Here is a 21,939-nt window from a genome sequence, read left to right as displayed (position 1 = left end):
GTTCTATAAAGCATTGTGTTGTATTAATAATGCTCTGTAAAGCTATGTGGTGTATTGATAAAGCCTTATAAAGCTTTGTGGTGGATTAACTACCAAATTCATTAAGACAGTACACTCACCCCTATAGCAAAGCGAAGAACACCTGTCATCTCGACCATATTCAGAACACCTTCAAGGGTTCTGTTATCTCCCATCATTTCTCCATCAGATAACAGGATTATCATTTTTTTGGAGTTATTTTTTGATCCATTTTCAGGAACAAAAACCTCAGTGCTGTGTGTGAAGCAGAGCACAGTAGATAACAAGTACTGTGTGGCGAGATCATGCCCACATTGACCTACCACGGGTTGCATATTATGTGGTACGTCCATTGAGTGCCAGTGTTGTCTGAGAGGACTTACAGCACGTGGTAGAGGGCGGAGGCAGTCCTGGTGAGGTTGTATGCCTGTTTTATACTCTTCACCTTATTTAAGGCTTTGGTGCCATTATCATTTTCTAGCAGTGAGAGTTCTGTTCTTATTTTGCTTCCGTACTGAACTATTGCAAAGTTGCACTGAGAAGGGAACACGAGCCTGCTGTGAAAACATTCTAATTCGTACCTTCTCTGTATCTCTGCATTTCATATCTGTGTAGTCTTGTAACATAGAAAATAATTCAGTTGAAAAAATTCCCTTCCATCTATGGAATGAAAATTACTTAAAATATGACTTTGAAGGGTTTAAAACGTATCCACTTACACTGAAGCATGATGTCCAAACGTTCTTCATCACATTATAAATAAACTCCTTCGCCCTCTCAAAATCCTCAGCTTCGATGCTGCCAGAGCCATCCAGCACAAAGGCGATCTCAGTTCCAGCGTCTGGAAATAAACACAGAACTCAGAGGGCTTCTGAAGCCGTTCCACATGACATCTATTCTGGACATGAAGTCTACGGAAGTCTGAGCAAAAGGAAGAGTACCTTCATCCTCATCTGTCTCTTTGGCATTGTTTTCATCTTCTCTTCTCATCCGCCGGTGAACTAATTGTATGATGAAATGTTCAAATTTAAAAATTCAAATTTGAAAATTTCCAAATATTAGATTGGAATGTAAAAGTAAAAAAGTAAAAATTCACTATTATTAATTACTTTAACTTCTATGTGTGTGACTGTATTTTTAATTAACTGGATCATATTTATTTACCTCGATAACCTGTGGAGCTGTCATGGTAGTTGTTGTTATTGTTGTTGTTATTCGTGAGATTTTGCTTTGGCGGCTCATGGTATGTCCCTTCATTTTTCATCCTGTTCTCACCATTTATTTCATCTCCTTTCACTGAAGAGGTTAAAGGGCAATGCGTAGGAATCAAGCACTGTCTCTCCAAGAATTTATGATTCTCGATGATGGAATTTAGTGTTGCGACATACCTAAACTGGAAGGAGCAAATTTCTCGCTTTTCATCTGTTCTGACAAAAAGGTACAATAGCCATTGAAATCTTCGTTGGATGCCACCCTCGTCTGAACTTGATTACAAACCTTGAACATTAAGGTAACAGTTATCATTTCATTTGAGATGCATAGTTTTTAGACACACATAGGTTGTCCCTTCAAATTGATGTGCAGCTATTACAGAATAAAATAAATGTATTGATTTAAGGTTAAATGAGGTTAATTTGATGTTAAACCTCATATTTGCGGTTGCGACCAGTTTTAGTGATGCTATGGAGGAGAATGATGTATCATGTCAAATTGTGGACAAAATAGTGGCCAAACTCAGAATAACAACAAAAACAAACAATTAAACATAGCAAAAAGTTTGGGAACTGAGAAAGACAAGCAAAAGGAATCAGTTTACCATGTTCACCTTCCACTGAAAATAGTCAAGCAAAACCTTTCAGTAACCATCACAGACACACTGCAGACACTGACCCCCACACCATCACAGATGCTGGCCCCACACCATCACAGACACTGGCCCCCACACACCACAGACACTGACCCCCACACCATCACAGATGCTGGCCCCACACCATCACAGACACTGGCCCCCACACACCACAGACACTGGCCCCCACACATCACAGACACTGGCCCCCACACCACAGACACTGGCCCCCACACCATCACAGATGCTGGCCCCACACCATCACAGACACTGGCCCCCACACACCACAGACACTGGCCCCAACACCATCACAGATGCTGGTCCCCACACCATCACAGACACTGGCCCCCACACACCACAGACACTGGCCCCCACACCATCACAGATGCTGGTCCCCACACCATCACAGACACTGGCCCCACACACCACAGACACTGGCCCCCACACATCACAGACACTGGCCCCCACACACCACAGACACTGGCCCCCACACCATCACAGATGCTGGCCCCACACCATCACAGACACTGGCCCCCACACACCACAGACACTGGCCCCCACACACCACAGACACTGGCCCCCACACCATCACAGATGCTGGCCTCCACACACTCACAGATGCTGGCTCCCACACCATCGCAGTTCTGGGCTTTTGAACTGTACGCTGATAAGCCAGCTGGTCTGTCTCCTCTTCAGCCCAGATGATGTGGCAGCCATGATTTCCAAAAAGAATTTCGAATGTTGATTGTTCAGACTGTCAAAGGACAGTTTTTCAGTTCAGTTCAGTCCATCCTAAATGAGCTCAGGCCCAGAGATAGCAGAGGTGCTTCTGGATCTTGGTTATATGTGCGTTCTTCTTCATTCTTTGCATGGTTGCATGAGTTTTAACTTGCATTTGTGAATGTAGTGACGTGATGTGTTCACAGCCACAGAGCCCATGCAGATTACTCCTACAAAATTGTTTGTGTTTTTAACACAGTGTCAACTAAGAGTCCCAATATCACAGCCATCCAATACTGGTTCTCAGCCTTGTCCATCACGAATAGACACTTCTCCAGAGTCTCTAAATATTTTAATGATATTATGTACTGTAGATAATGACATCCCTAAATTCCTTGCAGTTTTACATTGAGGAACATTATTGTTAAATCACTGCACTATCTGCCTGTGCAGTCTGACACAGAACCCCTCCCCATGTCTCCTTCTTAAAGACTCCGCCTCTCTGCAGTGCACTTCTTACACCCAATCATCTTAATGACTTTTCTCAATTAACCTAATTAGTTGTGAGATGTTCCACTATTTTTTACCATTACACAACCTTTCCAGTCCCTGTTTTCCCTTGTTTTTTTAAATGTGGCATAAAATTCAAAACGGGTTTTTTGAAGTATAATAAAATTTCTGTTTCAACATTTGATATGTTGTCTTTATATTATTTTCAATCAAATATAATTTAATATTTTACACACTTCATTCTGTTTTTATTTTCATTTTTACACAGTGTTTTTGAAAACAGGATGTGAGATTTGTCTGACATCTCCATACATAATCCCTCCGGATCCTCAGACATTCTTTGTCTTCACTAACACATTTCTTTTTCATAGTGATACGTTTCTGAGGAAAGTATTTTAAAATGATTTTTTTCTTACAAATAATTGACTATGAATAATTTACTACACTAAAGGGGAAGATGGCTAATGATCAAAAAAGGAACTCATTTTTCTCAAAACATCTGGAGTACCATGGCAACATGTTGCAGGACAGAAGTGAGATGAGCACCACGATTAATACACATCATAATTCACATCACGATTGAGAGTGCGGCTGCGAAGCATGCAGTCGTATTTCTTAACATCTTGAGTACTAGTCTGGTAATAACTAGGTCATAAACAGAAAAACTGTTACAATATGGAGCATTTTTCCACTTCCTGTTTATCGCGTCAGGGAGAACACTTTCTTAAACAGAAGTTGGCAAGTCTGTCGCCTTAAACAGGGGAAACCGCAGTTTTTCAGAACTGTAACTGTCTGATTTAAAGCATGACATCAGTAATGGCACGTAAATGAAAAAAAGGTAAAAATCCACCTTATAAAACTAGACGTGTTACATTCTTAACAAATTAAATAATGGCACATAAATTTAAAAAAATTAAATCTACATTATAAAACTAGACGTGTTACATTCTTAGCAAATTACCAACAGCATCACACTGAAAATGGATTGATGCATGGAAATGTGTCAGAAAAAGACGACGTTACCAGTAGCGTCTCTTTATTCAAGCGGGACGATGCTGATGTTATGGGTCTCAAGCCTTTCCTTCCTCCCACTGCCACATATTTGTTAGATTAGCATATGTTGTATTTTAGTCATACAAGAAAATATTTTTTTCAAGCTGTTTATTTTAACACATAAATATGCAAAAGTCCACACAGACACATACAGACTCACCTGTGCCATTTACTTTGAAACAATTGTCCAGGCTGCAGTTAAAAACTTCTCCAGAGGTAGGAGAAGGGACAAACACCCTAAAAAAACATAAACTTTTTGTTTTTTTTACTAATCTTCAAAATTGTATATCAGCACCTTTGGTAAATAAGCTTTCAATAAATAGAACTATTTCCAACTATTTCCAAAATTAATTCAGAAAAAAATTACTAACCCATTCTTGGACTGAACAATAATTTGTCCAAACAGCGGGTCCTCATTTCTATGATGGATCGTCACATTTGCTTTATATATGTTGAATGCCACTATTGTGTACATGCCTGCGATTCACAAGAGAAGACAAAAGGAAAAACAGACAATGAGAATAAAGTTCTTTTTTGTTCATTTTTTGAAGTATTTCTACACTTTTCGTCTTTAAGTCTGTCATGGTCTGTCATACATATCTCTGTATATTTTGTATGTAAAGACCTACCTGTTATCAGGAGTGCTACTGTAAACATTTTGGTGAGAGAATTCATCCCAAGCATCACAGCTTACATATGGAAAGCAGCAGAATGAGAACAAGTTCTCAGCGTGGTCACAAGCAGGGCGCTTACCACAGCCGGCTGTCAAGCCCACAGTGTATCTGAAAATTCAACTTTGCTTCCGGATCCTCTACTCAGTGAACATAACTTTTATGTCTTTCACTACTGCATGTCTACTTGAAATTGCACAAGTGATCATTTGCGGTCACATGATTGCTACAAATGGATGAGTAATTGGACTGTCTGTAACCTTTGGAGATCAAGAACAAACATCTCATCTATGTAAGAATTTACACAAAACACGTTTCCTGTCATAATATGTTGCCTTGTAACTGGTATAATCTAACAGATAGATGGTAAAAACAACTGAAATATTTAGGTAGTGTACATCAACATCATAAGTTGAAAACAAATCAGTCAAAACATGCAGTCTAATGTACTCTTATTAGCACTGCCACCTGAAGGAACCAAGCATCGTGAAGTTACTGTCACGTTTAGGCTGGGTGTTGTCTGAAGAGGAGCTTACTTCTGTTAGTAAACTCAGAGCTTGTTCATGTTTGTGCAGTACTGAAAAATCCTCCAGTAAAATGTCACACTATCAGTTGGATTTCAACAATGACAGAAACAAAGAGAACAAATACCATTTGGAGGAAGTTCTCTGTGGTTTTGCAGTGCTCAGGAAGGACCGTGTTTTGTGTGGGCCCCGCACGGCTCTGTTGTGTAAAGTCAAACTAAGAGTAGACAGAGTTTCCCTGAGTCTGTCTATGGTTCTGTTAGCACCCAGGAGCCAAAAAGCCCTGGCTGAACTGGGCCACCTGGTACTGGTGGGCTGGGCTGATACCAAAGTAGGTGTCATAAGCAGAAAAGCATTTCTTTCCATTATGGGTGTCTTAATTAAGTGTGAGATCCCATAAAAAAATTTTAATATTTGATCATGCAGCAGGTTTTTATCAAATAGAAAACTGATCTACAGGTATAATAATTAAAAACAATACAAACACTTTTTTGTCTGTACAACAATTCATAAACCTGGAAGTTGTATGAAACATTGCTTATGTTCGTAAAGGTAGATCAGCTTTTCTTTCTATACTGTCCATGCTATTAAGGTGGACTATGTGATGTGCAATGTGCATCAGTATTTGCGTCAACAGGATGTGGTGAACATAACTGGAAGACCACTGAGCTCAGACACTCTGCCTCTGTGTACGTTCCACTTACATAATACCTGTGTTTAGAGCAGCAAACAAAAGACATCTATCTTCATGAGATCTGTTTCTGTTCTAACTTCAGGTCTTAGTTGGAACTTGGCATTGGTTTCTGGCATAACATGTATGTGAAATATTTAGTTCAGGGTCTGACATTTTTGTGTGCCATTTTATCCTCAGATGGTAAGTTACAAAAATGTTTCCTTCTGTCTTAGAGAAAAAGCATCATTATGAGCTAATTATATTTACAGCTGTATTAGGTTAGAGGTTGTAGTCAACAGGCTTTGATGAGCTGGAATTGCACCCGTGCGTGTGTAGAAAATGTCAGACTCATGCTGATGGTCCCTGTGGTCACGCTCTAGGTCTGAACTGCTTAGATACGTGTGGGGTCACCACCCTCCATGCCCCGCTGGGCTCAGTGGTCTCGCTCCCGTGCACTCTTCTGAAGAGCAACAGCACATCTAAAGCCACATGGAGCCAGACCTCCACCCTTCTGAGCATGGGGCCGCAGGGCCACATCACCTTCCAGGACCCCAGGGGTGGTCGGGTGACCGCCTTCCCCTACCTGTTCCACAGAGGAAACTTCTCCATCCTCATTCGTGGTCTCCAGACCTCCGACCTGGGCACGTACTGCTGTGAGCTGAGCTTGGAGTGTCAGCGGGTGGAGATAAGACAAGACCTTGGGGGTCCCGCAGGCCAGAGTGAAGGTAAGCTGAAGCAGCAGTCCTGTACACAGGGCACAGAGGGGCTACGCTCTTATATCGGTGTGTTATCTGAGCTGGATTTTACTGCACACCATTTAATCTCATTTTTGACATATTAGACAGCATGAAAAATTCAATTGTGAATGAAAGCTGGGCAGTCCGAACAGCACTGAGAAAATATAAAAACATCAGTCACATTATGAAATAGAGAAAATATAAATGTAAACATCAGTCACGTTATGAAACAGAGAAAATATAAATGTAAATATCATTCACATTGTGAAACTGATAAATAAGATTACATTTTTTTTACCATATCTGTTCGAAACAAATTCATCCAAATGTTTCTTTACATGTATCTCATTCCTGTTCACCGCTAGGTAGGATCAGTCCTAAATTACACCTCTATACAACTCTGCAAATTAATCTTAGAAGTGAACAAACACTATTGCCATTATAGTGGGTCTATAACACCCTAATGGTATGGCATGCTCTGAGACTGTGTCCATGTGACATTTCAGGCTACTACCACACTGATTCATTGCGTTAGTGTTGTCACGATAGCGTTATAAGAGCTTGTGTCTTTTGGGTCAACACAGGTCTGGATTTCCCATGGTACTATGTTGTCATTGGAGTTGGCTTCTTCACCATTCTGCTTTTGACTATATGTAGTCTGAGCTTCATAATCAGAAGTGAGTGGTTTTTTTTACTTTGTCCCCTTCAATCGCTTATGCCATTGTACTCTGAAAAACAGTTTTAGAAAAGAAAAAATGCCTTATTTACTTTTGCAGGAATATGTCTAAAAGGCCAACCGGATTCTAATTCTGTCAACTCACCACACAGAGAGGGTAAGTAGTGTTTTCCAACTAACCTGCTCCTTTTCCACTGGATGCTTCTCCAGCTTTATTCACCCTGACCACAGAGGTCAGTGATCTTCTACTGATCCTGGTGACCTGCGTATTCTCCTCCTTCTAGATTTAAGTGCCGCATTTGGCACAATTAACATAACACACACGTCACCCGCCTCCCAACCATTGGCATTACTAACACAGTTCCTAAATGGTTCACCTCCTGTATGTCTAATAGATCTGATTTTGTCATAGACACAAATCGTACACTGATACTGTCACTCAAGGTGTTCCCCAGGGATCAGTCCTTGGCTCCCTCCTGTACATAATCTATATTACCCCTTGGTTAGATTATCTGCAAGCGTGGTCTCCATTTCCACTGTTATGCTCTTATACTCAGATTTATATTAACACCAAGGCTGGCACCACCCTACCACCTCCTGTTTTAGTCTCCTATATCCAAGATCTCAAACAGTGGATGAACATAAACTTCCTAAAATTAAATGCTGACAAAACAAAAGTTCTATTTATTGGTTCTAATTCCAAAATCTCTAAATTCCCCAATTTTAAATTCAACCTAGACGATGTCTTGGTCCAGTCCACGCATGCAGTTTGGCTCCTTTGGTGAATTGATGTGCTTGGTGTACTTTTTGACTCCTTTGAACTCCACATCAACTCACTGGTTAAAAATACCTTTTTTAATTTCTGCAATATCGCTAGTCTTGGGCCCATGCTCTCCAAACAAGATGCTGAAACTCTGCTTCATGCTTTCATCACCTCCTGTCTTGATTTTGGCAAATCTCTCAAAACAAAACCATCCGCTCACTTTAACATGTTCAAAATTCAGCCACGAGAATTCTCCTACATGTTAAAAAATTAGCCTGCATTACCACAATTCTATATCAGCTACACTGGCTCCCCGTCCCTGGACACATTCATTATAAACTCCCCCTGCTTACTTACAAACCCCTGCATGGTCTTGCAGCTCCCTACCTAGATAAACTCCTACACTTATTCTGCTCCACCTGTACACTTCAGTCTTCTGGTACAGGTCTCTCCTCCACCCCCATGTTTAGACTGGTCTCTGTAGGAGGCAGATCTTTTAGTGTAATTGCCCCCAATTTATGAGGCACTTTACCTCAATCTCTAGATCTCTCTCTTCACTTTCCTCTTTCAAATCCAGACTTAAAATGGACCTAATTTCTCAACATTTCTCAACACCTTGTTTCTGTTAATAGTTGATAATTAATTTGTTAAATGTGTTAAATAATATGTTTTGTTTTTGTTTTTTCTCTCCATCTGTATTGTTATTGTAAAGTGACCTTAAGTTTAAGAAAGGTATAATATGAATAAAACTTTTATTATAATAATAATAATTATTATTATTATTATAGGTGATTGTATAAAACAACCACAAACTAATCTGTCTGAAAATAAAGAAAATTGTCGGAAGGGTGGTGCAAACCCAGGGACGGAGGCTGACGAGGAGGACTATGTAAACATTCAGAAGGAAAAAGGTGAGAGATGCCAGAATAATGACAGTGAGCTGGAGCCCTCTGGCCTGACAGGTATGCAGTGATGTAGTATGTAGAGTATGCAGTGATGTAGTATGTATAGTATGCAGTGATGTATTATGTAGAGTATGCAGTGATGTAGTATGTATAGTGTGCAGTGTTGTAGTATGTATAGTATACAGTGATGTAGTATGTATAGTGTGCAGTGTTGTAGTATGTATAGTATGCAGTGATGTAGTATGTATAGTATACAGTGATGTAGTATGTATAGTATACAGTGATGTAGTATGTATAGTATACAGTGATGTAGTATGTATAGTGTGCAGTGTTGTAGTATGTATAGTATACAGTGATGTAGTATGTATAGTATACAGTGATGTAGTATGTATAGTGTGCAGTGTTGTAGTATGTATAGTATACAGTGATGTAGTATGTATAGTATACAGTGATGTAGTATGTATAGTATACAGTGATGTAGTATGTATAGTGTGCAGTGTTGTAGTATGTATAGTATACAGTGATGTAGTATGTATAGTATACAGTGATGTAGTATGTAGAGTGTGCAGTGTTGTAGTATGTATAGTTTACAGTGATGTAGTATGTATAGTATACAGTGATGTAGTATGTATAGTGTGCAGTGTTGTAGTATGTAGAGTATGCAGTGATGTAGTATGTAGAGTGTGCAGTGTTTTAGTATGTATGTAGCAGTGATGTAGTATGTAGAGTGTGCAGTGATGTAGTATGTAGAGTGTGCATTGTTGTAGTATGTATAGTATGCAGTGATGTAGTATGTAGAGTATGCAGTGATGTAGTATGTAGAGTCTACAGTGATGTAGTATGTAGAGTGTGCAGTGTTGTAGTATGTATAGTATGCAGTGATGTAGTATGTAGAGTATGCAGTGTTGTAGTATGTATAGTGTGCAGTGTTGTAGTATGTATAGTATGCAGTGATGTAGTATGTAGAGTATACAGTGAAGTAGTATGTAGAGTGTGCAGTGTTGTAGTATGTATAGTATACAGTGATGTAGTATGTAGAGTGTCCAGTGTTGTAGTATGTAGAGTGTGCAGTGTTGTAGTATGTATAGTATACAGTTATGTAGTATGTAGAGTACGCAGTGTTGTAGTATGTATAGTATACAGTGATGTAGTATGTAGAGTATGCATTGTTGTAGTATGTATAGTATACAGTGATGTAGTATGTAGAGTGTGCAGTGTTGTAGTATCCACAGTGTGCAGTGTTGTAGTATATGTAGTAACACATTATATGAGTAGTGTGAGGGGGACATCACTCACACCACCCAACCTCACACATTATATGAGTAGTGTGAGTGGACATCACTCACACCACCAAACCCAACACATTATATGATTAGTGTGAGGGGACATCACTCACACCACCCACTCTAACACATTCTATGAATAGTGTGATGAGGAATTACTCGGGGAAACATCCCCTAATCTCCCTCCAAAACTACAACTGTGTGGAAACATCATTCACAGACAACAGATGGTTTTGTGTAGGGGTCAGAAATCACTGATATATATAGCTGATATAAACTGCAGCATGGTAAATTAATGAAAATTGCATAATCTAGCTTGTTGTTTTTAATTATTTTTAAGGTCACCAAGACAATCCAACTATCTATGGTATGCTTTGATTTATTCATTTGTCATCTCCATCTTACTAAATGTACCACAGAAATAAAATACTTCAGAATTAATCAGAATATTTTGTTATAAACACACCTGATTAAAAAAAACTGCATTTGTTATTGGTTTGGACTGTCAGTGGCAACAAGATGTATAAAATGACTTGTTTACTTAAGACTGTACTCATTGCTAGACCACTGTGCTGTGATTGGTTGTGACGTGAACCTCATTTTAATAATGAATCTTCTGTATTCAAGAAAATGATGAGCACCACCCTAATCTAATTAGCAGAGGGAAGACTGGGCCACACCCCTGCCCAAGAGGTGAAGCCTACTTTTTTCATCTTTGGTATCAACACACTCATTAATAATTGGCAATAAAATCCATTAACAAGATAAGAAATGCTTTTCCCTCAGGTTATAGAGCAACACCAGATCAGCAGGCTAACCGGAAAGCAACGTTCTATGGTATTTTAAGACTTTATATTTATTTATTTATTTGTTTGTTCAGGTGTGATAAGAGTGTCTAGTAACAAGGATGCTAAAATTATTAGTAAAATAATTAAAAGCTCCTGTTGTGTAATCTTCTAGCCAATCAGTCAGAAATCCAAAAGTCATCTGGCCCTGGCAAGAGAAGAAAAAAAGGTAAATATGCATTTCTTAAAAAATTTCTTTAAAGCTACATTTCCAACTGAATGATTAAAGTGAAGCAGCACAGCTTCTCACTATGAGAACAGGGCAGTATAATATGCTACAAGTGCCATACTGCTTTTAAATGTTTACATTTAAATATCTTCTTTTCAGGTAAAATTAATACTGCTATGCTGTATACTTACATATTAGTTTACAAACTATAAAACCTCTAAACTATGACAGAATTTAAATATCTGGATTAGTTCTTATATTGCTAAGTTATATAGTACATATAAAAATTCAGTTCATGGAAAAAAAAATCAGGATCAATACCTCAGCATAAAGTGTATGCTCGGACTTAACAAAAATAAGTGTTTCACTATTATTGTAATAAAGAAGTCTGATACTTGATGGGAAAATTGAATTTGGGACCATGCTGCTGTTTGTAGGTGTCCAGGAATAGCCACATGTAGTCTTGTGCTTATTCTCTATTGACGTCTGGTGGAAAGTCTTTTAATCAACTTTATATGAGTGACATGTTTCTTACCAAAACAAAACTGCTGATGTCAATAACAGGAAAGACAACAAAATAGCAACTGCTGAGTCCTCAGGAGGTTAATGCACGAAACATGGACAAGGTCATTGTGTGGAATTTAGTCTTAAATTCCTAAAAGGAGTTACAAGGCTTCAGATTCTTGAAAAAAGTTTAGTAAAAGTGTGAACCATTCCTGATGGATAAAGAAACAATGTCTGGAAAAAACCAAACAGACTACTATTATATTACTGATATAAACACTGGTCTAACGTGTTTCCCTCTGTCTATATTTCTCTCCAACAGAATATCAACTGAGAAACCCAATATATGATGACAGCACAGGAGCACACAATACCTAGCGGAATAAACCTGTACTTTACGTTTTACTCCTACATGTTCTGTTAATTATTGCTTCAGTTTATTTGAAAGGTTAATAAAAAGAGTAAATCATGTATCGTGCATTGTATATCAGGCGATCCTCTAGTGTTACGGTCTTCTGTTCAAAGATACGTAACCTACAATGTCATTTTGAAGGGAAATACGAAAACGACGCCGCTATCTGTTGGCTGAATCTTTTTTTTCCATTCGTCTAGATGCAAATGACAGACAGCTGTTTGAGGCGGCAAAAACTCACTCAAGTGTTTCAAAACCGTTTCAGGAGCTCACTTTCGCAACTAGAATAGTCTACTCGTAAGCAAACGTTATTTCACAATTACGCCATGAGGTCGTGAGGTCGAAGACTTGGTCATATTATTGCAAGGTGTGACACTAAATTTGTTGCAGATGTACGAAATACAGTGTCATACTATCCAGAGCGTGGATGCGGTAATGTGTAAAACCAATGACATGTTCGTTTTTCCAACAAGTCCACTATGTCAGCGGCGTATCTTTATGTCCAAGGTGAGCTGGTGCTCCTTTGACTTTATGGTATCCTCTCACACAGTAGATTGTCTAAAGAAATTATTCTAAATTGAATTTAATCTTCTATGCAGACCAGAATGGCGGATACCACAACGCTAGGGACATTGCCCGACAGTGTTTGTATGACATAATGGAGACATCAGACTATGTCATCTTGCAGGTTACAGGAGCTGTCACGTGGTAAGGCTCATGAGTATTAACCTCTGTCATCTTCCAGGCTGCTGCTGAGGGAATTTCTTTATGAAGGAATGCTAGATTATTTCAAAGGGAGTAGCTATGATATGTTCTGTGACTCAACCCCCTCGTGCCCCAGATACACTAATATATACACACACCTATATACACTTCATACATCAATGCCTGATCAGCCTTTTCTGTGATTCAGCAGAGGCTAGCAAGACCGGAGACCAAGGGTTACAGCTGTCTTTGACGTACTGTGACAAATTACTTCAGTATACTAACATAACAGTGCCTCACTGGGTCTGGATTCGGTTTACGCATCTGAAGTGTGAACTGTTTGCCCAAACACCACAGTGCTCACATAGTGATTTTCCAGTTTCCTTTCACAAGCTGTGTTATTCAGTCACAGGTGCATGGTCTTATGTCCTGTAAAACTGTTTATAGAATTATTTGGCCTGTTCACATTTGTAATTCTTAGTATCCTTAACTGTGCCAACCATTTTAGTTGCAGGTTATTGAGGGCAATGTTATATTTTGGGTGAATATACTGGCAGAGAAGTCTTCTCACTCTGGACAAGCATAACTATTCAGAGAAGCCCCATTTAGGTAATCACACTTGCATGCATATATGTTGTATAATTTATAACGAAACTCTTTAGGTGTTAACTGAATTAGCTGCTTCCACCCCAGAATGACACTGTCCTGTACATTTGCTTTGTCGAATAATAGCAGCAGTGTAAGTGTTGCTATTGGCCCTACAAAATCCACAAACACTTACGCCATAAAAAAGGAAGGGGCGCTATGTGCCCAGATGAGATTTGCTACAGGTTTGTATTTGTGGTTTTCATTCAAAAAATACATGCAACAAGTAAGTTCACTCAATGAAAGAAATCCTAGCTTTGTGCCTCAGATGTTTTGTGAGTCTGAGCCCTGGAGTAATGGCTCTGTGGCAGATTCTTCCTTTAGGAGCTTTCATAAGGGCCACACGGCCACACACCAGTAACGCCCGTGCTGGGGGAGCCAGTGTTTGTGGAGATGTTTGTCCTTAAGCGTGAGGCCTCAGAGCTGGAGCTTCTTCTCAACGTGTGCTGTGCCACTCCTAGTGTCGACCCCAACAACGAGCGCAGATGGAGTCTGCATAACAGAGGGTGTCTTAATGAGCTTCCAGGCAAAAGAACTGTTCCATTTATTGCTTGGACTGTGTGCCATCGTGGTGGTTTGCCTGTCCTGCAGCTGTACTTGGCAGCACACTGCCGCTGCTGTTGACTTTTTAGAGGTTCAGGCCGGTGAAGGAGGAAAGTACCCCAAACTTCACAAATGGCTCAGGATTAAAATGTGGAGACCGAGGACATTTATGAATCCGTAAGTCAATCACATGCTCCTCATGATAGCCTAGGACCTTTTTAACTGCACTTGTTTGTTTCTTTTTACAGAATAATCATTTTAATCAAATTTAACATGGATTTATTCTGCATATAATGTTGTTTCAGTGGGTTTGTTTGTTTTAGGTTTACCTACATTGTGATGTAGAGGTTTGCAGAGGGGCTCAGTGTCAGTGCTTGTAGCAGAAGTAACATCTGAACCGTCACGTCTAATCCCTCTTTAGTTTCATCTGCCAATTGTTACAGATCTTCACATAGTACTGTTTCATATGTTGGGTTTAAATAAACTACTACAGAAATACCTTCTTCTGTAAAACGACCTTTATGCTGATTGAATGAAGCTGTCATAAACTGCACCTTTAGAGCCAAGACAGAATGAAAGCTCTGTTTGATTCTTCACAGGGAGGCGACACCTAGAGGAAAGATGAGCCTCAGGCGGTGATGTCATCAGCGGGCGGCTGCTGCTTACAACTGTGATGATCAGGGTGGTGCTTGAATCAGTACTTCCTGTGACACAGTACAAGGACAGAAGCATCTTTGTAGAGAAACCAGAATTGCCTTTTCTCTTTGAATAAAAGGATTTGATTGACAAAAAAAAGTTTACTTTTGCGTTTTTGATCTACAAGCATTCAGATTCTTAGTGAGAATGTATTTTTACGGAATATAATGGATGGTTTCTCATTAGTCGATTGTCTATATTCAAAGAGGCCCCTTTAAAACTGCTTATTTACAGTATTTATTTATGCTCATGTTCATCTTTAGCACAATTTCTAAATTAACATTTTTTGGATCAACTGAATCAATAGCTTTTTAAAAAAAGACTTTTAGTTTCTTGTATGTTCTAATTGATATTTACACAGAGATACATTTTTTTACTCAGGGTTGAGATCTGTCTAATGGGGCTATTTTGTGTGTTGGGTTAAATGTCACATATTACACATATAATACAAATTTTGTCTTGGTGAGTGTATATGTGTAGCATGTCTGGCATTTATATTTTATTTTAATATTTTTACTTTGTGATAAATGGTTGAGCACAGTTTTAAAGAAATATTCTGTATACATGTCTTTGACTACATTCACAGTGCCTCAAGGTTTTTTGGTTTTGTTTGTTTTGTTGTTGTTGTTGTGTGGTGTGTGTGTGTGTGTGTGTGTGTGTGTGTGTGTTGCGGTGTGTGTGTGTGTGGTGTGTGTGTGTGTGTGTGAGAGAATATTCTCCTCCTCTAGGTTAATAAAATAATCATAACTTACCAGTTTCTGGTGATCAACAAAAATCTAACCATCAAACTCCTGAACAGTCGAATATCACAATGCGCATAACGCCCCATAATACGTTTTACACATGTAAACATTTCATTTGGATCTTGACAGAGTACTCCACCTTTATCTGCCTTATCTACCTACTTCTTTAACCTGCCCCACTTTATTTACTTACTTACTGATTCTACAGCTGCATCTTCCAACTACTACACTCAGCATTCATCTATTTTAACAATTCATTGAACAATTGACAGTTAAAAAGCTGTATGCACATGTAAGGCTTACAAGTATGACAGTGTGTTGTGTGTGCTTGAAATGTCTCTTGCAGAACTGCATATAAGCAACTGTGCGGTGCGAGCTACTGCGACCAAGAAGCAATTCCTTGCACGCTTGGCAAAGAAGGTTACCGCGGCGGTGGTTTCGCACTGCGCGTGTGCGGGGCGTCGCTGTGGTCCTCCTGCCAGCAGACGGCGCTGCGCCACGGACGCCAGCGGGAAGGTCATGTGGTCGCAGGTTACGCGTGACGTCAGGACGCAACCCCGCTGCTCCAGCATCAGCAGCGAGCGACTGTGTTGTTTTTCGTTTTTAGGGGCTGAATACGTGAAGGAAACGGAGCAGTGCAGACGTTCTTTGGTTCTGGTTTCCTCTAGTTAACTATGTTTTAGCAAGGCAGCACAGATTTCTAAATATTAGCCAGCTGCTTTATATAGCGATGTCGAAGACAGAGGAGCCCACGGCGGGTGACGGAGGGTCCAATCACCTCCCCATTTACCAACACAGAAAGACACTTGTTGATGCTGTGAGCGCAAACCAGTTTCTGATTGTTACGGGCGAAACTGGCAGTGGTAAAACTACTCAGCTGCCGCAGTATTTGTACCAGGCTGGTAAGCTAACTGACGTTACTTCCTCTCGCCTCCCCTCTCATCTCAAATAAACACATAAATAAATAAATAACAACAAAAGGAGCATCATAATTCTGCTTGTTTCTGTTGTGCTTACTATTTAACACTCGTGTCCAGGCTTATGCAGGTATGGGAAGATTGCTGTGACGCAGCCCAGAAGAGTTGCAGCCATCACTGTAGCTCAGAGGGTGTCCCACGAGATGGGTGTCAGGCTAGGGCTGGAGGTTGGGTACCTAGTGCGCTTTGACGATTGCACTACAAAGGTTAGAGGCGATGTCATCTCTTGCACTGTGTGGAAAGCAATATGCTGCTCACTGACAATCTACTTTTTTAGGTTTGTCTTTGTATGGTTTGCATACTTGTAAATAGTATATATGTGTGTGGGCCTTAGGACACATTGATTAAGTACATGACGGATGGCTGTATGCTGAGGGACATTCTTGGTGATCCAGGTTTGATACCCTACAGTGTTGTGATTCTGGACGAAGTCCATGAGAGGAGTCTTAACACGGTATGTTTTCACTGAAACATTAACAAACAAAACACCAAAATGCCCCCCTTTTTTTTAATGCATCATATAGGGTCGTTCCCCTCAGTTTATGACAGTGATTCTAAAATAACTGTTTCTGTGGTAGGACGTCTTACTTGGTTTGCTGAAAAAGACCCCGTCTCGAGGCTTCCGTGGCCGCACTGTCCCTCTGAAGGTGGTGGTGATGTCAGCTACCCTGGAAACTGAAAAGCTCAGTGCCTTTTTGGACAACTGTCCTGTGTTCACCATTCCTGGCAGAACCTTTCCTGTGAAAGAGTTGTTCTGCGGTCTGATTGGGCCAAAGGACAAAGAAAGCTCTGTCTATGTGAAAGAGGTGAGTTGTGAAATTGTGCATTATTTTGAATGGATGTTTGTGAGCGAGTCCTTGAGGCTCTGAAAAAGGTTTCATACATTTTTGTGTTTTTGTTCTGTTAAGGTGGTGAAGATGGCTCTAAATGTCCATACAAGCGAAGCATCTGGGGATATCCTTGTGTTTCTGACAGGTAAGCAGTGGCACTTCTAACATCGTATTTAAATAATGTTGTTTAATGTGTTGTGATTGATTTGTTATTTCTTATGGTTAGCGGATGCCATATTTTGCTGATTTAAAGTTTTACATCATGTTTCTTACAGGCCAGTCTGAGATTGAGAAAGCATGTGACTTGCTCTTTGAAAAGGCAGAGTCCATAGACTACCGCTACGACATGCATGATCGTTCAGTGGAAGGCCTTCTGATTCTTCCTCTGTATGGATCAATGCCAACAGGTATCACATGCTTTCAAGCCAACTGTAAACCTGTGCACAGTCAGTGAAGGGGAGCGGCACCGTTTGTGAACAATGGCTTGTTCTTCTGCCTGCAGATCAACAGCGTCAGATATTCCAGCCAGCGCCTGCGGGAATCAGGAAGTGTGTGGTGGCAACCAACATAGCCGCAACATCGCTCACAATAAGTGGAATCAGGTGAATCGGAGCACAGCTGTCTTAGTCACAGACAGAGGCCAAGACCTAGTCATGTACCAGACTCCTGACACTCCAAGCAGACTTTACTACAATTTTGTGTGTATGTATGTATGTAAGTAAGTGTGTGTGTGTGTGTGTGTGTGTGTGTGTGTGTGTATATATGTATGTGTGTGTATATATATATATATATATATATATATATATATATAATATATATATAATATTATATATTATTATATATATATATATATGGGAGGTATGCCTGAGGAACGTGATTAACTGGGACCTTTCCAGTAGAGCAGCTTCTGTTGTGTTTCTTTTAGATATATTGTTGATAGTGGATTTGTCAAACAGCTGAACCACAACTCAAGAGTTGGCTTGGACATCCTTGAAGTGGTACCTATATCAAAGTAAGTACCTATTGAACATAAGTATGTATGTAGACAGAGAGAGCGATATAGAGAAAGGGGTAGTACACCAAACCCACTGTGTGTGTGCGCACATTTATGTGTGCCTGTGTGTATTCGTGTGTGTGTGTATGCGCATGCATAATTTTAATGTCATGGCTGCCTTTCTTGTATGTCTGGGTTTGCTGTTTGCCATTACTGTGTAGGAGTGAAGCCCAGCAAAGAGCAGGCAGGGCGGGAAGAACCTCGGCAGGAAAGTGCTTCAGGATCTACAGCAAGGATTTCTGGGAGACCTGCATGCCTGAGTACACTGTCCCGGAGATCCAGAGAACGAGTCTCACATCTGTCGTCCTCACTCTCAAATGCCTCGGAGTCCATGACGTGATCAGGTGTCACTTGACTTGTTTGATTTGTCTTTTTTATGGTCATGATCTGCTATGCTCAACTTTGTCATTACTGGTCTACAGAGAATTTAATTGGGTGTATTCCTTATGCAGGTTTCCCTACCTAGATCGTCCAGAGGAGAGGTTTATTCTGACAGCACTGAAGCAGCTGTACCAGTACGATGCAATTGACAGGTAAATGGTGTGCTGCCTAAACTTCCAGTAGTGTATGCTCATACTTTGACTATATTACTTTAAATCGTCAGTGTAACGTAGTAAAAGACATTCACATAGTTAAATACACCATATATAACACACCTGTACACACCTCTGTAGCAGATGTTTCTGTGTAAACTTCATCTCTGTTTTTGGGGGTGTGGTGTAAGGAAGGGTGATGTGACCCGGCTGGGGAGGCTGATGGTGGAGTTGCCCCTCCCTCCTGGGCTCAGCCGTGCCCTGCTTAAGTCAGCTTCTCTGGGCTGTGAGGAGCTGCTGCTCCCCGTGGCAGCCATGCTGTCTGTGGAGAACATCCTCATCCGACCAGGTAGGGTGCTGAGCAGCTGGAGCGGTCACTGCCCTGGCCGAGATGGTTTTGCACGTCAGGGAATGAATGAATGAATGAATAATCGCACCTTTCTGCTGCTGTTCAGGCCGCCCAGAAAAACAAAAGCAGGCTGAGGTCGTGCACAAAGAGCTGGCCGCGTGCGCCGGCAGCTGCAATGACTTCCTCGAGCTGCGCTGCATATTTGAAAAGTGCAAAACAAGGTGGGCCATTGCTTTAGCTAACCTTTGTGTTTTTGAAAGAATGCTTTAGGATGCATACTTTTGGTTCATTCATTTTTTTAAAAATTAAAGTATTTATATATTGATCTTGTGTGCAGTGACAATCCTTCCACATGGTGTAAAAATCACTGGATACACTGGCGTGCAGTTAAGTCTGCTTTCAGTGTTGAGACTCAACTCAGGGACATACTTCTCCGTCTAAAACAGGTAATCTACAGTTTATCTCACAAGCCAAAATGGAACAAAACAAACAAACAAACAAACAAACAAAAAAAAAAAAAAAGATCAGTGATTTAAAGTAGATAGAGGTTGCAATTTTCTTGGCTGATTCTGATTGCCAATTTTTTTTAATCATATGACTAGTTTTATCTGATTTTCTTGCTTTCTAAGGATTCTAAATAACACCATGAGAAAAAATTTGTTAAACTTTTTTTAGTGGAAACTTCTTACATCTCAACATTAAAAAAATGTGCACTACATTTATAGGACAAACCTTTTTTCACAAACCTCAGAATAAAATAAAGAGCAGTATTTTTACTTTTCCAAATGAACACAAGTGCACCACGTAATACAAACGAAAAATAAGGCACCTTTATGTTGCCAAAGCATGGGTCTAAAGCAGTACTCTGTTTACGTGTGGATGTTTTTGGCCGCTGTCACCCTCGTGTGGTGACCAAGTGTAAATGTGACCGGCAGAGAATCGATTATGAGAGACCGATAGGCTGGTGACAGGTTATGGCCCATCACAGACAACCGGCCTTTTCCTGTCATTGTCCATCTCTAATATTTGCTCTCTCTACTTTTTACTCTTGTTCTCTTCTCTCTTTATTTATTTATTTATTTTTAGCAAAAAGATTTTCCAAAGGAGACATTCCGGGGCAGAAGCAGTGAACTGCTAAGGCAGTGCCTGTGTCTGGGTTATTTCACTAATGTGGCAAGGAGGTCTGTTGGAAAGGCATTTTGCACTATGGATGGACATGGCTCTACAGTTCACATTCACCCCTCCTCTTCAGTAAGGAATTTTAACAAACTTGGTCCTCGAGCTGGCAATGATTCTTAACTAACCCGCTGTTTCATTGAATGTTGTGATTTTATGCCTTTTTTCCCAGCTTTTTGGGCAAGAGTTGCAGCTAGACTGGATAATTTTCCATGACGTCTTGGTAACGGGACGGGTTTATGTGAGAACCGTCTGCCCCATCCGCTACGAGTGGGTGAGGGACTTGCTTCCGAAGCTGCATGAAATTGATGTTTATGAGCTAAGCAGTGTGGCAAGAGAGGAAGTCACAGATGAGGAGATGGCACGGTGGGAAAAGAAAAGGGCAGCTCAGAGGCAAACAGGTATCTTATTCAAGACACGCAAGCGCAGTCTGCGTTTTAACATTTGATGGTGATATGGTTTATCTTTCTGAACAGATACAAGTGAAGATGCATCGAAGAAGCTTGAAAAGAGAAACAGTGAAAGCTCAATTTCAGAGGCTCGTGCTCGGTATTTACAGAGAAAACGGAATCGGATCCAGGCAAAAGACTCATGAAAGGAGACCACGTAGTGTTTGTATTGTATTATGAAATTCAACTTTCATAATGTTTATATTTCTAGTAATGCTCTTCAGCTGTGAGGATTTCTGAATCCTTTATTCATCAAATCTTTTCCATCCATGAAAGGTAACTTGTATTTGAAAAAAGTTGATAAATATTTATTTTGTAATAAATGGGTTTTTAATTATCAAATGGTGTCAAGATGCATCTCTTAACACTATACCACTCCACACACAACCTGTGAAATCCAGGATGGCCTTCCCAATGACAGTGCCTCCAGTTTCATGTGGAATATTTAAATGACCACTAAACCTATGCTGACTAACTGAAATCAGTACTTATTGTAGGGTATTGTTTACTACACTGATGTTGACTGCTCCTTTGTTTATTGTACTTATCATTCTGAGAGAGTTTATGTATTTTGCACTTCTAGGCCTCAGTATTGATCCGTATATTTCTACAGTATTCTAGTTCATTGGTATGTTGGACTCTAACCTACTGTACTGTAGTAGGATGTGTTCTATGAGGAAATGACAAAGCACTTTTGTAGTCGCTCTGGATAAAGCATCTGCTAGATTCCGTAAATATAAATGGATTTTAACAATTATATCAGTAAGCAACGCCACCGGCACCGTTACATCATGCCCAGTGCCACCGGATCCATCTGGGTCAATGGCCAGACAACTTCAGCCGCCCCACCTTTATGGTGCTGTGCTAATGACAAGTCTGGTAATATCACTCCTTTGACCTTAACGCATAAGGAAGAGTTAATTCATCGTG

General features: G+C 40.2%; 3 protein-coding genes across 4 annotated transcripts in view; 2 read left to right on the top strand and 1 right to left on the bottom strand.

Moving 5' to 3' along the window:
* Nucleotides 1-5,059, bottom strand: part of itgae.2 (integrin, alpha E, tandem duplicate 2) — a 12,752-nt gene extending 7,693 nt beyond the window's left edge. Inside the window, 10 exon segments of the mRNA XM_027021212.2 lie at nucleotides 120-273; nucleotides 402-553; nucleotides 738-859; nucleotides 960-1,019; nucleotides 1,183-1,314; nucleotides 1,407-1,515; nucleotides 4,118-4,185; nucleotides 4,308-4,384; nucleotides 4,519-4,624; nucleotides 4,777-5,059. Coding sequence (XP_026877013.2) covers nucleotides 120-273; nucleotides 402-553; nucleotides 738-859; nucleotides 960-1,019; nucleotides 1,183-1,314; nucleotides 1,407-1,515; nucleotides 4,118-4,185; nucleotides 4,308-4,384; nucleotides 4,519-4,624; nucleotides 4,777-4,831 — 1,035 coding nt within the window. The 5' untranslated portion in view covers nucleotides 4,832-5,059.
* Nucleotides 5,060-6,041: 982 nt separating this feature from the next.
* On the top strand, nucleotides 6,042-12,366 carry LOC113584381. The gene is made up of 10 exons (XM_027021238.2): nucleotides 6,042-6,216; nucleotides 6,396-6,740; nucleotides 7,337-7,429; nucleotides 7,529-7,585; nucleotides 8,980-9,102; nucleotides 10,720-10,746; nucleotides 11,007-11,072; nucleotides 11,166-11,216; nucleotides 11,340-11,393; nucleotides 12,220-12,366. Exons 1-10 carry the CDS (start codon nucleotides 6,156-6,158, stop codon nucleotides 12,273-12,275), a joined length of 933 nt encoding a protein of 310 aa, XP_026877039.2. The 5' UTR covers nucleotides 6,042-6,155; the 3' UTR covers nucleotides 12,276-12,366.
* A 3,824-nt stretch (nucleotides 12,367-16,190) lies between these two features.
* dhx40 (DEAH (Asp-Glu-Ala-His) box polypeptide 40) lies at nucleotides 16,191-21,351 on the top strand. 2 transcript variants are annotated; one of them, XM_027021267.2, is made up of 16 exons: nucleotides 16,191-16,543; nucleotides 16,679-16,824; nucleotides 16,953-17,072; nucleotides 17,197-17,424; nucleotides 17,527-17,593; nucleotides 17,724-17,855; nucleotides 17,951-18,050; nucleotides 18,374-18,460; nucleotides 18,664-18,846; nucleotides 18,955-19,035; nucleotides 19,227-19,384; nucleotides 19,491-19,605; nucleotides 19,722-19,830; nucleotides 20,471-20,635; nucleotides 20,733-20,834; nucleotides 21,037-21,351. In XM_027021267.2, exons 1-16 carry the CDS (start codon nucleotides 16,372-16,374, stop codon nucleotides 21,187-21,189), a joined length of 2,118 nt encoding a protein of 705 aa, XP_026877068.2. In that variant the 5' UTR covers nucleotides 16,191-16,371; the 3' UTR covers nucleotides 21,190-21,351. The 2 variants fall into 2 exon arrangements, with proteins under 2 accessions (XP_026877068.2, XP_026877066.2); XM_027021265.2 differs by having other exon boundaries at nucleotides 20,733-20,961.
* The last annotated feature ends 588 nt before the right edge of the window (nucleotides 21,352-21,939 follow it).

Source organism: Electrophorus electricus, chromosome 15, assembly GCF_013358815.1.
Source record: "Electrophorus electricus isolate fEleEle1 chromosome 15, fEleEle1.pri, whole genome shotgun sequence".
Lineage (NCBI taxonomy): Eukaryota > Metazoa > Chordata > Actinopteri > Gymnotiformes > Gymnotidae > Electrophorus > Electrophorus electricus.
Note: the sequence above shows the minus strand (reverse complement) of the source record. Positions and strands in the feature narration are given on the sequence as shown.